This window comes from Trachypithecus francoisi, unplaced genomic scaffold (assembly GCF_009764315.1).
Source record: "Trachypithecus francoisi isolate TF-2019V2 unplaced genomic scaffold, Tfra_2.0 Lachesis_group5, whole genome shotgun sequence".
Taxonomy (NCBI): domain Eukaryota; kingdom Metazoa; phylum Chordata; class Mammalia; order Primates; family Cercopithecidae; genus Trachypithecus; species Trachypithecus francoisi.
In genome coordinates, this window is record NW_022681470.1 from 108,304,723 (window position 1) to 108,321,518 (window position 16,796).

Here is a 16,796-nt window from a genome sequence, read left to right on the forward strand (position 1 = left end):
TCACTCTGGTTTCCTTGCTATTGCCTGAATATTCTAGGTATGTTTCCATCTCTGGGCATTTGTACCTCCAGTTCTGTCTGTCTAGAATGCTCTTTTCCCAGATATCCTGAGTTTACTCACTCGATTCTTTCAAGTCTTTTCTTCTACACTATCTAAAATTGCAAACCTTGACCACCATATCTTACCACCTCCTGCTCTGCTTTGTTTTTCTCTGTAGCACCATCTAACACACTATGTATGTTATTCATTTAAGTTGGCAAGTTCTGTCTCTCCCACCAGAAAGTATAGTTCATGACAGGTTTTTGTCCATTTTGTTCACTGCTTTATTTCTAGCATTTAGCACAATGGCATTTAGTATTTTAGTAAGTGCTCACTACATACTTGTTGAATAAATAAATGAATCAAACATATGATTTATTTTGTATGCAGAAAAAATGATAGAAATCAAAAGGTACCTAATGTATAAATCAATCAGGAAAGGAGTTACATTCTTGGGAACTAACCATGTTGGAGAAAAGCAAAAGCAAGTATATAATCTATAATATTTTTCTTAATAAAGTTCCAAGTGATTGAATAAAGGAGTTTGCTTAATAGCCAATGACTTGTGAAGATGTTCTTTATATAAAACCATTTCTTAGAAAAAAATTAAAATTATTACATAACATATGTTACTGTACAAGGCCATTTTAGCATTCTTTTGGGTTATTTCTTCAGCAAGATATAAAATAATAAACATACTGGTGTGCACAAATAAACCTCTACCTAACCTCTCCTCATTTCTACTCCCGAACAATTTTCTGATTTTTCAAGGCAGGGATTCAAAAATGATACACAGGCCAGGCACGGTGGTTCACGCCTGTAATCCCAGCACTCTGGGAGGCCAAGGCAAGCAGATCACCAGAGGCCAGGAGTTCGAGACCAGCTTGGCCAACATGGTGAAACCCTGTCTCTACTGAAAATACAAAAATTATCTGGGCAGGGTGGCACATGCCTGTAATCCCAGCTACTTAGGAGGCTGAGACATGAGAATTGCTTGAGCCCGAGAGACAGACTGCAGTGAGCCAAGGTCGCACCACTGCACTCCTGCTTGAGCAACTGAGGGAGGCTGTCTCAAAACAAACACACAACCAAACAAACAAAGAAACAAAGAACAACAAAAGCAATACACAAAGCACATTTCCCCAACGTGATTAGTTAACTAACAACTACAGTTCATACTTATTCAGAAGGTGAATTCTGTTTGTAGGCAGGTGCTTTGTATTTTTTCACTTAAATGTCCTATATATTTTCTATCACAAAGAAATATGTAATTCAATGTAAGTGTCCTATGGTATCTATACATAAGAGGTAGTATACGAACTGCCTTGGATAGATTCCCTTTAAATATTAATATCAAAGAGTATATAACATCAGTTTAACAAGTGACTTACATGAAGCATAAACTATAGACTACAAACAAGTTTACCTCTAAAAGAACTGCGGTGATCACTTAAAGGCTTTGTATTAGGAAGTAAAAAAACAACATTTTCTTTTCCCTTAAATCAAGAACATATAAATTCCCATATTGGGAAAGATTCACGGTCTCCAATCCTACTGTTTAGCACTTTTAAATGTTAACAGACTTAATTTTGTGGGATAGCAGAGCTGGTATCAACATTAAAAGGCTCAACGGTGTGATGACTTCCCTTAGTAACTCCTAAAAATTAGATGTGAATTCACCTAAACCTTTTAAAACCTGTTTTTAGTATTTACATTTAAATACACTGGGATAATCCATTTAACATTAAACGCACTATGTGGCATAACTATGTAAAAAGTTAGGACTATAAAAATGAACTCACACTCTGGAGTGGGACATAAACAATGAATGTATTAACTCAATAAATATACATATCAAATTTTAATAATTGATGAAGAAAAAGATAAGGGTGCTTTGGGAAAATGATAAGGACATGTGTTCTGCAAATTTGAGGATTTTAGTTCCTACTATATGCCAGGCATTGTTTTTGATGGAAGGGACAGAACAGCAAACAAAAAAAGCAAAACTTCAGCCCTATGAAGTTTACATTCTAGTGTTCTGAATGGAATTTTGGCAATGGGTACCACTGAATAAGCTCAGCTGTGATTTTATGGTTTCCTAGTTATACTCTCAGTTACAAGTCTAATAACCCTCTAAGCAATCACCACATTAATTAGGGCTACTCAAAATGAGCAGATTCTTCCCCACTGAATTTCTGCTGGTTTTACATTTAATGAAGGGACTCATATTTGAAAATTTGAGTGAATCTAAAATTTAAATTCAAAATATTATAAACCAACCTTTTAGATAATTTTTACCAGCATACTTTCAAACCCTATTTACTTTGTTTAGGCTGAAGTCTACATTCTAAAACATCCATATATTGTTTACATCCTGTAAAGTAAGACATAGACCAACAAGATTCCCATATTGCAACATCAGAGGCAAATCTCAAATATTTTAAACAGCAGGGTAATGGCATATATTTTATTACTAATGATAGTTTATCATTAATTTATCCAAATTGGAACAATTCACTTTAGCTTAAAGGATGGTCTACAGAAATACACTTTGTCCCACATACAACCTTTACGAAAAAATTAAAATCCCATCACTTGCTCTTCATATGCTTTGTAGAAAATTTTAGTGGTTTTAATTCAACGTAATAGTAAAATCAATCTAGAAGATCAGTTAAAAGTTGTTCATCTATTACAAACCTGCATTTCCACTGCCATTAACAGCTTCCTTGTCCTCATCTTCTTCCTCTTCAGGAAGAGAGCTATCCATTCTTTCCATCTTGCTGACAGATGTAGTTCGTTTTCTTTGAGATTCTGCATCAAACTCATTATCAAAGAGGACTTGATCAACTGGATCTGGCTGAAAAGGGCTGGGTTCTGCTGGAGGCTTGGGAGTTCCATAGAAGTTTCCTGAAGTGAGTAAAATAGCAGCTGAAATTACTAATGTTTAAGTGAGAGTCAGAGCAATTTCACTTAGTGTATGTCTCTGCCCTATTTTTCACAAAGGAGTTTTGAAATATCTACCAAAGGGCTGGGCACAGTGGCTCACACTTGTAATCCCAGCACTTTGGAAGGCTGAGATGGGCGAATCACTTGAGGTCAAGAGTTTGAGATCAGCTTGGCCAACGTGGCGAAACCCAACTCAACTAAAAATACAAAAATTAGCCAGGTAAGGTGGCACACGCCTGTGAATCCCGGTTACACAGGAGACTGAGGCAGGAAAATCATTTGAATCTAGGAAGCAGAGGTTCCAGTGAGCTGAGATTGTGCCACTACACTCCAGCCTGGGTGACAGAATGAGACTCTGCCTCAAAAACATAAAAAGTAAATTTAAAAAAATTAAAATATCTACCATTGGCCAAAAGGAGGCCAAAGCACTCATCTTAGGAGAACAGAGAGCAGAAATAGGAGAAAGAACTAATTTCTCAAGTGCTCTTCACCATATATTAGCTAGTATTTTCATACTATTTGTTTAAGGCCAGGAAATTGACTGTACGTATGTAGATTATTCATTCCTACAAGGATTGCCTTACGTGGGTTCTGAATTAGGACATAATTTGTGAATTTAAATGCATTGATGCTGTCATGTAAGACTAACTGGCATAAAAGGTGGGGGTAAATGAGGATAAAACTAACTGAAATAATTTTGTTCTAATGTGTAGCATAATGAACTATTTTGATAAAATGAGGAAGTAAGTGGGTAAAGGTTAAGCTAAGAACTAACCAGATCAGATAAAAATGTAGGATGTTTATGTAAGGGTAATTTTTTAAAGTTTTTCTGAGCATTCTATTATTTTATCTGACAATTTATTAAACAAATAGAGACATTAGCAGGATCATTCAGTATTGGCTTACTCTCAGGAAAGCAAGAAATACTTTAATTTTCTCTTGAGAATCTGTAATTTTTGCAGTAAAAATAAATGTTCCAGAAAAGAATGAAAACAATTGAGTGTCTTCTCAATTTGTCATGCAGTTCCCACTAGGCCGCCAAATAATATGGGAAAGCACTCAACAGGTCAAGCCAACATTAACAGTTTGTGGTTCCTACTACTCTTGACATTCTATTAATCATTATGCTAATGTTAGAGAAATATATATATGTATATATGATGAGAGAGTAAAATACTCATGATTCTTCTAAATTCATATTTTCTAATAAAATTCTTTGGCTCCTAAAGAAGTAATTAAGCTGCTCATTCACCTGAGGTAAATTAATGAGGTAGATAATTGACTGTTTTTTCCTAGATGGAAAGTAGCATAGGTTCTTCCCCATAATGCTGAAACAAATCTAGATATTACATAGTTTACCTTAAATTGTGCATGTTTTGAGGGGGAAAACATTTAACATGAATTTTTTGGAAGTTTGACTTTCAGCAGGAATTGTCATTAAAATAATGAAGACAAAACAATAAAATCAAACTAAAAAACTTTTCAACGACATCCTGTCTCTCCCTACTCACCTACTCCCTTGTTTCCAAATCCATATTTGAAGTGGAGTTACTCCAATCGTACAGATGGATGCAAAGATTTGTATGAAAACAGACTAAACTTTCTGCAAACTTTCTAGCTCAGAAGTAAAGCAAAGAACCAATGAAAAAGCCAGTCATGCTTCTCTGGGGTAGCTGGCACAGAAATACACCAAACAGAGATTTGGCTGGGGATTAGGAGCTTCGAGGGTCTCTCTTTTTCCTGAATTATGCCTATTAATCACAGTATCAAGGAAACTGGATATACCATGACAGAAATAAAAAGTCCACTTTTTCTAAATAAGGTAGTAGTACTACTAGAAACACATCTTACTGAGAATTCTTGATAATTATTATCTAACTTGAGAAAGTTTAACCTTTTTCTAAGGGGAAAATATAAAAATGCAGGATATGATGACTGCCATCCATAATCACTGAAAAGATTTTAGGACTTCATAATAATTTGGGGCAGTTTCCTTGTTAAAAAAGATACTTATGGAGCTTAGATTAAAAAAGAAAACTAGCATTGTTTATAAATAAATTAGATCTATTTTTCTTGAGTTGTTGGTAAATATCAAGTTTTCAGATACAGAATACAATTCCAAGGGTTGTGAACCCTAACTATAGTCACTGACAGAGAAAGTTTTTCATTGTTTTAGAGCTGTTTTGAAGTTTTTTTATTTTCTGAAGGCTTTTTCATTTTTATAGAACTGCCAACTATTCAATATTTCAAACACATATAAAATTACAGACTGTAGTATCAGAATAGTATTAGAAATATCTATGTATAAAATTTACTTATATAAATATGTGTACATGTATTAATTTATTTATATACACATCTAGATATTATTGCTAGATTGCCTTCAAATCTCCCTTTTTTTTCCTCGTTAAGGATATATATACATGGTCACATCTACAATTAAAGCTCTAACTTCCTGTCCCTATAGCCACTCCCTCCCTGAGCTGTCTTGAAGTTGATATGTGTCTTTCCTCCTGAATATACATCTAAGATATGTATATACGCAGCTGTAACATGTAAATACTATTGTTTTCATAAAAGCTTCAGAGAATATTTTCCTAACATTTCACATATTTTTTCATAAATAGTATAATATAAATATCATTTTGTAACTTTTTATACAATTTTATACCTTTATACAATTTTATACTTTTTATGCCTCTTCACACTTACTAATGTTGATACCTATAAATCTAGTGCATTGAACTGCTGTATAGCAGTCCATTTTTATGAACAAATTAAAATATATGTTATTCATTCTACTAAAGGAGAGTTGTTTCCATTCTGTCACTGTTTCACACTATAACAAATATTCTCATACGTGTCTATATATGCATATGCACAACGGTTTTCCCTGAGTAGATGTCAAGAGGGGAGCATTGCTGGGTCAGAGTTACGTATATCTTCAAATTTACTAGCCACTGCCACGATGTTCTCCAAAAGGATTATACTATTTTATATTCTCACCAGTAATGTATGGGAGTTTCCATTTCTTTCAATTATCAGACTGTAAAATTGTTGCCATTCTCTGGATGTGAAATGAAATGATGCATTTTCTTTGAATTGAGCACACAGCAATAAATAATATGTAATTTGCCACTTCGTCCATACCAAGCGCTTATATTTAATGGAACAAAATGTAGAATATCTTCATCATTTAAGGGCAGAGGTCTTCTTTAAAAAAAAAAACTTCAAAAGCACTTTAACCTTGTTCATCGCAGTATTCCTAGATCCTCTTATAGAGCTTGGCACATAGTAGGTACTTAATAAATGGTTGTTTAATGAATAAAACAGGATAAAACGAATCAACAAATGAATGAGTCATGAGTGCTAAGCCCAGAAAAGGTAGTTAGGTTAAACTTAGCAGACGAAAGGAAATCATTGAAAGTTCTGCATAGGAGAGACATGATAGAGCTGCTCTTGAAGAAGACTAGCATGGTAGCAATGGGTAGGGTGGAAGAAACTGGAATACATGAGATCAACAGCAATAGTCCACACATGAGCTCTTCTAGTAGGCCTACAATGAGGTGGTGAAGGTGAAAGAAGAGCATTGTGAATGCAGCTACAAAAGAAGAATGATGAGATTTGGCAAACGGATATGAAATGTGAGAAAAAGGAGAAAGTAAATAATGATTTCACTGTTCTGAGATCATGGTGCTGCTAAAGAGAGAAATGATGAAGAATTACTCTTTTGGATAGAGCACAAATGCATATTTGAATATGCTGAATTCCAGGTTAGATATTTATTGAACACTATCTTTAGGCACTGAAGATAATATCACGTAAGAAAGACAGGACCATTACTATCATAGAGCTTGTAAAGAGGCAACTATAATAGTATGAAAAAGCAATGATGGACCATAGCATAGGGTGCTATGGAAGTGGATAAGCTTGCCAGGGAAAAGTATGCTACATAAGGGGAAAAATAGATCTAACAGAATCATTTAAAAATGGAAATTGATCTCAAATATCAAATATCAATGGAATCAAGTGGGTAGAGGAAACAGAAATGAAAAGAAAACCAATTATTCTGTTTTTGTTGTTTTCTCCCATATTTTATATTCTCTTTTGTCCAGGATAGTCAAGGTACATATAAGTTTTTTAAGAGTACAGATTTTGAATTCCCAACCACAAATAGAAAGCAATCCACAAATACTCACTGAGTTCACATGATGAATGTGAATTACTATGAAATATATAAACTGGCCAGTTTGACTGATTTTTAGTACATTGTTCACAATCAACTTTAAAATATGACGGACTTTTTTTGCTTATTATTTAATCCCATTTGTAATTAGTAAATTACAAATCTCCCCATCAAAAGAACATTTTCCCAAAAACAGAGCGGAAAAATTTTTTTCAAAAAGTAGTACTTTGCTGGTCAAATTCCCTCTGAAATAATTCCAGTCATTCAGATAGTTTTTTTGGGTGGGGGGGGTGATGTTATTTTTGGGGACATACCATCATACGTTCCACTTTCTAACAATGCTCCACTCTCTTCCAGTGCTTTGAACTGTTCAACGGAAATGAAATTATAATCCACTCCTGGTACTTCCCCATCCCTGGGGGCCCTTGTAGTGCCTAAGAAAAAAGAAAAAAAAAGTAGGTTGTAAAGTACTTTTAAACTTACAAAATATTCAAAGTAATAGAACATTCCATCTGTAGAGAACGCATAAGAGATACGTCATTCCCCTGCCCCAACTTTATTAAGGTAAAATTCACAGATAAAATTGTATACATTTATAGCATACAACATGTTTTGATATATGTGCACACCTGGCGAAAGATAGACTTATTTTAAAGTAGTTATCCTACGTATTTTTTTCATCTCTAGCATAAATGTAAACATTCTACTTACTAGAGTCATGAAAGACAAAAAAATAATAATTTTTATAAGTTATTTTAATGAACTTTATTTTTAAAACTTGAACAAACAATGGTTATAAAGTTACTTTATAAGTGAATAAAATGCTTAAGATAGGTATTCACATATGGCTTCTTAGCTATTATTCTCTTCAAGTAATTTTAAAAAATTAAGTAAGTAAATTGTTTCATAAAATTAACTGCAGTAACAGATCACTAAATGCTGAAGTACAAACTTTCTTTCAGCTTCAAGGTACAAATTCAGGTTATGGCAGCATTGCTACGTTTTACTGAATTTTACTAAACAAGAGTCACTGTTATGAAATGTCATTTCAAACACTACGTAATACAAAGAGATCCAGGATTCTCACTGGGAACAGAGTCTGGGATTTGGCTGCAAGTCTAGAACAAGAACACTTTCCTTCTTAAACCTGCTTCTCCACTTAGGCCCCTATTCAGTAATAGCACTCCAGGTAGGAAATCTGAGAGTCAGTCGTCTTGGGCTCCTCCCTCTACTCCACATCCAGTCACCAAATCTACCTCATAAGTATCTCTAAACACTTCTTTTCATTCCCATAATCACTGAATTCATATCATTATCTAGGACCTGTATTGTTGGTACTCCCAGGTCAACCTTTACCTCTTCCCAGCTACACTCCTAGTACCTCCGCCAAACTGCAGTCAGTGACTTTCTAAAACACAGTCTGAGGAAACAAAGAAAATCTCTCTAAACCCACCAATGGCTTCCCATGATCCTTGGTATAAAATTCAGATTCTATAACAACACATTTTACAAAGCCTTCCTCTTAAAAAAAAAAAAATTCAATGATTAAAATTATAATTTGTAATTATCTATGACAGATGGAAAAAATACGATGACAATATTTTGCACCTCCTAAGAGGTGGGGCCTGTTGCCTCATCCCTTGAATTTGGACTGGATTGATGATATGCTTTGATTAATTTAATGTGAAGGCTGTGATGCTGTCCAAGTTCAGGGATCTAGACTTCCATCTTCACCCTCTTGGAATGCTCCTGCTACCATGCAAGGAAGTCCAGGTTAACTACTGAATGATAAGAGAGCCCAAGCCAACAAAAAGCAGCAAGGCCCCAGACACATGAATTAGACCATCTTAGCCCCTCCAGCTCCAGTTGAGCCGTCAATGACTACAGCCACATGAATGGTCCGAATTGAGCCCAACTCATGAAATCATGAGAAATACACACTACTATTTTAAGTCACTAAGTTTTGGGATAGTCTGTTATACAGCAAAGGCTAACTGAGATATCCAAATAAACTCTACTATAAAATATAATGACTAAAAAACAATTTAAAAGCAAGCCATATTATAGATAATACTATAAAAACAGCACTGATCCAAGGGGCAGGAGGAACTCTGTTTTGGTCTGGGATTATTATTGATGGCACAATTTAGATCAAGTACTTAATCTCTTTTGGCTTTCTCTTTCTGCAAAGTGGCGTTGAGCAGGATGTTGTCCACGATTCTTTTCACTGACAGATATGAATGTTATGTGTAATTCTACCATATATTTCTAAGACTAGAAAATAGTTTTAATGTTAATTCTCTTTACAAAGTATTATAAATTTTCACTCCCCCCACAAAACCATACAACCCAATACACATAAAGTTATCTTCCTTCCTTTACCCCATTGCTTTTGGCATTCCATAAAATTTATCTTTATATTCTCCTAATACTATATGTTTTATATAAAGCTTTCTACATCCCCACTCACCCCAGTTCTCACCACAGTTCTCCTTTATACACAAAAATTCCTCCAGGAAGAGGAAGAGTTCTTTGGAGCCATATAGTCTCCAATTCTCCTCTCACCGTCTCTTAAGCCTATTCAAATACGATCTTTTCCCCAACCATTCACAAGACAAAGTGCTGTTTCAACAACAGTCTCCACTTCACTGAACTCAATGGCCAAGTCTTACCCTCATCTTAATTGACCTATGAATAACATTTGATATAACTCATTTACCCTTTCTGTTTAGTTATAAGCAAATCAACCCAAGCAAAGAAACAAAACATTACCAGGACCTCAAAAACCTTCTTGGGTGTCTCTGATGATAAATCTCTCCTCAAAAGTGACTATCATCTTGACATCTATGATGATGATTTCCTTTCCTTTTTGATGATTGTACCAACTAAATAGTGCATTTTAAAGCAACATAGCTTACTTTTGCCACTTTTGCAACCTCATATGAATGGAATCACATAACATGCATCCTCTTCTGTCCACACCAATACTTATCATGAGGCTTTTAAACTTTATCCAATATCCTAGGTGTGTAAAGTCACCTCACTGTGTATTTAATATGCAATTGCTTTATGAGATTAAACATTCTTTTTAATACATTTAGAAGTCATATAGATTTCCTCTGTTGTGAAGTGGTTATTCAAGTCTTTCCTCATTTCTCTGTTGGGTTTATGTCTTTAAAATTGATTTGTGGGAGCTGGCAAGATGCCCAAATAGGAACAGCTCTGGTCTGCAGCTCCCAGTGAGACTAACACAGAAGGTGGGTGATTTCTGCATTTCCAACTGAGGTACCCAGTTCATCTCATTAGGACTAGTTAGACAGTGGGTGCAGCCCATGGAGGGTGAGCAGAAGCAGGGTGGGGCATTGCCTCACCCAGGAAGCACAAAGAGCCTGGGAACTTGCTCCCCTAGCCACGGGAAGCCATGAGGGACTGTGCTATCTGGCCCAAATACTACGCTTTTCCCATGTTTTTGCAACCCGCAGACCAGGAGATTCCCTCATGTGCCTACACCAACAGGGTCCTGGGTTTCAAGCACAAAACTAGGTGGCTATTTGGGCAGACACTGAGCTAGCTGCAGGAGTTTTTTTTTGTACCCCAGCGAGACAGAACTGTTGAAGCCAGGGAGCCAAGTGGTCTTGGTCAGTGGGTCCCACTCCCACAGAGCCCAGCAAGCTAAGAACCACTGGCTTTAAATTCTCGCTGCCAGCACAGCAGTCTGAAGTTGACCTGGAATGATCGAGCTTGGTGAGGGGAGGGGCGTCCACCATTGCAGAGACTTGAGTAGGTGGTTTTTCCCCTCAGAGTGTTAAGGAAGCCACCAGGAAGTTTGGACTGTGCAGAACTCACTGCAGCACAGCAAAGCGGCTGTGGCCAGACTGGCTCTCTGGATTCCTCCTCACTGGACAGGGCATCTCTGAAAGAAAGGCAGCAGCCCCAGTCAGGGGCTTATAGATAAAACTCCCATCTCCCTGGGACAGAGCACCTGGGGAAAGGGGCAGCTATGGGCGCAGCTTCAGCAGACTTAAATGTTCCTGCCTGCCGACTCTGAAGACAGCAGCAGATCTCCTAGCACAGTGCTCGAGCTCTGCTATGGGACAGACTGCCTCCTCAAGTGGGTCCCTGACCCCCGTGCCTCCTGACTGGGAGACACCTCCCAGCAGGGGTCAACAGACACCTCATACAGGAGAGCTCTGGCTGGCATCAGGCAGGTGCCCCTCTGGGACAAAGTTTCCCAAGGACGGAGTAGGCAGCAATCTTTGCTGTTCTGCAGCCTCTGCTGGTGATACCCAGGCAAACAGGGTCTGGAGTGAACCTCTAGCAAACTCCAGTAGACCTGCAGAAGAGGGGCCTGACTATTAGAAGGAAAACTAACAGAAAGCAATAACATCAACATTAACCAAAAGGACGCTCACACAAAAACCCCATCCAAAGGCCATCAGCGTTGAAGATCAAAGGTACATAAATCCACAAAGATAAGGAAAAACCAGCACAAAAATGCTGAAAATTCCAAAAACCAGAATGCTTCTTCTCCTCCAAATGATCACAACTCCTCTCTGACAAGGGCACAAAACTGGACAGAGAATGAGTTTGATGAATTGACAGAAGTAAGTTTCAGGAGGTGGGTAATAACAAACTCCTCTGAGCTAAAGGGGCACGTTCTAACCCAATGCAAGGAAGCTAAGAACCTTGATAAAAGGTTACAGGAACTGCTAACTAGAATAACCAGTTTAGAGAAAAACATAAATGACCTGATGAAGTTAAAAAACACAGCATGAGAACTTTGTGAAGCATACGCCAAGTATCAATAGCCAAATTGATCAAGTGGAAGAAAGGATATCAGAGATTGAAGATCAACTCAATGAAATAAAGCTTAAAGACGAAACCAGAGAAAATAGAATGAAAAGGAACAAAGCTTCCAGGAAATATGACTATGTGAAAAGGCCAAACCTATGATTGATTGGTGTACCTGAAAGTGACAGGGAGAATGGGACCAAGTTGGAATACACACTTCAGGATATTATCCAGGAGAACATTCCCAACCTGGCAAGACAGGCCAACACTCAAATTCAGGAAAAACAGAGACCACCACTAAGATACTCCTTGGGAAAAGCAATCACAAAACACAAGATCGTCACATTCTCCAAGGTTGAAACAAAGGAAAAAATGTTAAGGGCAGCCAAAGACAAAGGTCAGATTATTTACAAAGGGAAGCCCATTAGACTCACAGCGGATCTCTCTGCAGAAACCCTACAAGCCAGAAGAGAGTGGGGGGCCAATATTCAACATTCTTAAATAAAAGGATTTTCAACCCAGAATTTCAAATCTATCCAAACTAAGCTTCATAAGCGAGGGAGAAATAAAATCCTTTACAGACAAGCAAATGCTGAGGGATTCTGTCACCAACAGACCTGCCTTACTCCTGACTGAAGCACTAAATATGGAAAGAAAAAACTGGTACCGGCCGGGCGCGGTGGCTCAAGCCTGTAATCCCAGCACTTTGGGAGGCCGAGACGGGCGGATCACAAGGTCAGGAGATCGAGACCATCCTGGCTAACATGGTGAAACCCCGTCTCTACTAAAAATACAAAAAACTAGCCGGGCGAGGTGGCGGGCGCCTGTAGTCCCAGCTACTTGGGAGGCTGAGGCAGGAGAATGGCGTGAACCCGGGAGGCGGAGCTTGCAGTGAGCCCAGATTGCGCCACTGCACTCCAGTCTGGGCGACAGAGCGAGACTCCGCCTCAAAAAAAAAAAAAACTGGTACCAGCCACTGCAAAGACATACCAAAATATAAAGACCAACAACCCTATGAAGAAACTGCATCAACTAATGTGCAAAATAACCAGCTAGCATCATGAGGACAGGATACAATTAATACATAACAATATTAACCTTAAATGTAAATGGGCTGAATGCCCCAATTAAAAGACACAGTCTGGCAAATTGGATAAAAGAGTCAAGACTTTTTGGTGTGCTGTATTCAGAAGACCCATCTCATGTGCAAAGACACACATGGGCTCAAAATAAAGGGATGGATGAATATTTAATATTTACCAAGCAAATGGAAAGCCCCCTCCCCCCCCAAAAAAGCAGGGGTTGCAATCCTAGTCTCTGATAAAACAGACTTAAAACCAACAAAGACCAAAACAGACAAAGAAGGGCATTACATAATGGTAAAGGGATCAACGCAACAAGAGCTAACTATCCCAAATATACATGCACCACAACACAGGAGCACCCAGATTCATAAAGCAAGTTCTTAAAGACCTACAAAGAGACTTAGATTCCCACACAATAATACTGGGAGACTTTAATACCCCACTGTCAATATTAGGCAGATCAACGAGACAGAAAATTAACAAGGATATTCAGGACTTGAACTCAGCTATGGACCAAGCAGACCTAATAGACATCTACTGAACCCTTCCCCCAAATCAACAGAATATACATTCTTCTCGGTGCCACATGGCACTTATTCTAAAATCAACCACATAATTGGAAGTAAAACACTCCTCAGCAAATGCAAAAGTACGGAAATCATAACAAACATTCTCTTGGACCACAGTGCAATCAAATTAAAACTCAGGATTAAGAAACTCACCCAAAACCACACAACTACTTGGAAACTGAACAAGCTGCTCCTGAATGACTACTGGGTAAATAACAAAATTAAGGAAGAAATAAATAAGTTATTTGAAACCAATGAGAACAAAGATACAATGTACTAGAATCTCTGGGACACAGCTAAAGCAGTGTTTAGATGGAAGCTTATAGCACTGAATGCCCACATCAGAAAATGGGAAAGATCTAAAATAGACACCCTAATATCACAATTAAAAGAACTAGAGAGGCAACAACAAACAAATTCAAAAGTTAGCAGAACAGGGCCGGGTGTGGTGGTTCACACCTATAATCCCAGCACCTTGGGAGGTCAATGGGGGCGGATCACGAGGTCAGGAGATTGAGACCATCCTGGCTTACGTGGTGAAAGCCCATCTCTACTAAAAATACCAAAAATTAGCCGGGCATGGTGGTAGGCGCCTGTACTCCCAGCTACTTGGGAGGCTGAGGCAGGAGAATGGCATGAACCCGGAAGGCAGAGCTTGCAGTGACCCGAGATCACGCCACTGCACTCCAGCCTGGGTGACAGAGCAAGACTCTGGATCAAAAAAAAAAAAAGGCTAGCAGAACAGAAGAAATAACCAAGATCAAAGCAGAACTGAAGATTATAGAGATATGAAATACCCTCCAAAAAATCAATGAATCCAGAAGCTGTTTTTTGAAAAGATTAACAAAACAGACCACTAGCCAGAATAAAAAAGAAAAAAAGAGAGAAGAATCAAATAAACACAATAAAAATGATAAAGGGAATATCACCACTGATCCCACAGAAATACAAACTACCATTAGATAATACTATAAATGCCTCTATACAAAAAAAAAAAAAAAAAACTAAAAAATCTAGATGAAATGGATAAATTCCTGGACACATACACCCTCCCATGACTAAACCAGGAAGAAGTGGAATTCCTGAATAGACCAATAACAAGTTCTGAAATTGAGGCAGTAATTAATAGCCTACCAACCAAAAAAAGCCCAGGATCAGAGGGATTTACAGCCGAATTCTACCAGAGGTACAAAGAGCAGCTGCTACCATTCCTTTTGAAACTATTCCAAACAATAGAAAAAGAGGGACTCCTCCCTAACTCATTTTATGAGGCCAGCATCATCCTGATACCAAAACCTGGCAGAGACACAACAACAACAAAAAAGTTTCAGGCCAATATCCCTGATGAACATCGATGTGAAAATCCTCAATAAAATACTGGCAAACTGAATCCAGCAGCACATCGAAAAGCTTATCCACCACAATCCAGTTGGCTTCATCCCTGGGATGCAACGCTGGTTCAACATATGCAAATCAATAAACGTAATCCATCACATAAACAGAACCAATGACAAAAACCACATGATTATCTCAATAGATGCAGAAAAGGCCTTCAATAAAATTCAATACACCTTCATGCTAAAAACTCTCAATAAACTGGGCACTGATGGAACGTATCTCAAAATATTAAGAGCTATTGATGATAAACCCACAGCCAATATCATACTGAATGGGCAAAAACTGGAAGCATTCCCTTTGAAAACTGGCACAAGACAAGGATGCCCTCTCTCACCACCTCTATTCAATATAGTATTGGAAGTTCTGGCCAGGGCAATCAGGCAAGAGAAAGAAATAAAGGGTATTCAAACAGGAGGAGAGGAAGTCAATTTGTCTCTGTTTGCAGATGACATGGTTGTATATTTAGAAAGCCCCATCTTCTCAGCCCAAAAACTCCTTAAGCTGATAAACAACTTCAGCAAAGTCTCAGGATATAAAATCAATGTGCAAAAATCACAAGCATTCCTATACATTAATGATAGGCAAACAGAGAGCCAAATCATGAGTGAAATCCCATGTACAATTGCTACAAAGAGAATAAAAGACCTAGGAATCCAACTTACAAAGGACATGAAGGACCTCGTCAAGGAGAACTACAAATCACTGCTCAAGGAAATACGAGAGGACACAAACAAATGGAAAAACATTCCATGCTCATGAATAGGAATAATCAATATCATCAAAATGGCCATACTCCCCAAAGTAATTTACAGATTAAATGCTATCCCCATCAAGCTACCAATAACTTTCTTCACATAACTAGAAAAAACTACTATAAATTTCATATGGAATCAAAAAAGACCCCATATAGCCAAGACAATCCTAAGCAAAAGGAACAAAGCTGGAGGCGTCACATCACCTGACTTCAAACTATACTACAAGGGTACAGTAACCAAAAACAATATGGTACTGGTAACAAAATTGATACATAGAACAATGGAATAGAACAGAGGCCTCAGACATGACACCACACATCTATAACCATCTCATCTTCAACAAACCTGACAAAAACAAGCAATGGGGAAAGGATTCCCTATTTAATAAACGGTGTTGTGAAAACTGGCTGTCCATATGCAGAAAGCTGAAACTGGACCCCTTCCTTACACCTTATACAAAAATTAATTCAAGATGGATTAAAGACTTAAACGTAACACCTAAAACCATAAAAACCCTAGAAGAAAACCTAGGCCATACCATTCAGGACGTAGGCATGGGCAAAGACCTCATGACTAAAACACCAAAAGCAACAACAACAAAAGCCAAAATTGACAAATGGGATATAATTAAACTAAAGAGCTTCTGTACAGCAAAAGAAACTATCATCAGAGTGAACAGGCAACCTATAGAATGGGAGAAAATTTTTGCAATCTATCCATCTGACAAAGGTCTGATATCCAGAATCTACAAGGAACTTAAACAAATTTACATGAAAAAAACAAACTACCCCATCAAAAAGTGGGCAAAAGATATGAACAGACACTTCTAAAAAGAAGACATTTATGTGGCCAACAAACATATGAAAAAAAGCTCATCATCACTGGTCATTAGAGAAATGCAAATCAAAACCACAATGAGATACCATCTCACATCAGTTAGAATGGCAGATATTAAAAAGTCAGGAAATGACAGATGCTAGAGAGGATGTGGAGAAATAGGAACGTTTTTACAGTTAGTGGGAGTGTA

The 16,796-nt window shown here is 37.6% G+C and overlaps 1 protein-coding gene across 3 annotated transcripts in view; it reads right to left on the bottom strand.

The window, feature by feature from the left end:
* The window catches only part of MAGI3 (membrane associated guanylate kinase, WW and PDZ domain containing 3), a 300,844-nt gene that overhangs the window by 86,564 nt on the left and 197,484 nt on the right, over positions 1-16,796 (bottom strand). For all 3 annotated transcript variants that reach the window (XM_033198447.1, XM_033198450.1, XM_033198448.1), the window contains exons 3-4: positions 7,486-7,605; positions 2,737-2,946 (exon numbers count right to left, since the gene is read on the bottom strand). In XM_033198447.1, coding sequence (XP_033054338.1) covers positions 2,737-2,946; positions 7,486-7,605 — 330 coding nt within the window. The remainder of the gene's footprint in view (positions 1-2,736; positions 2,947-7,485; positions 7,606-16,796) is intronic.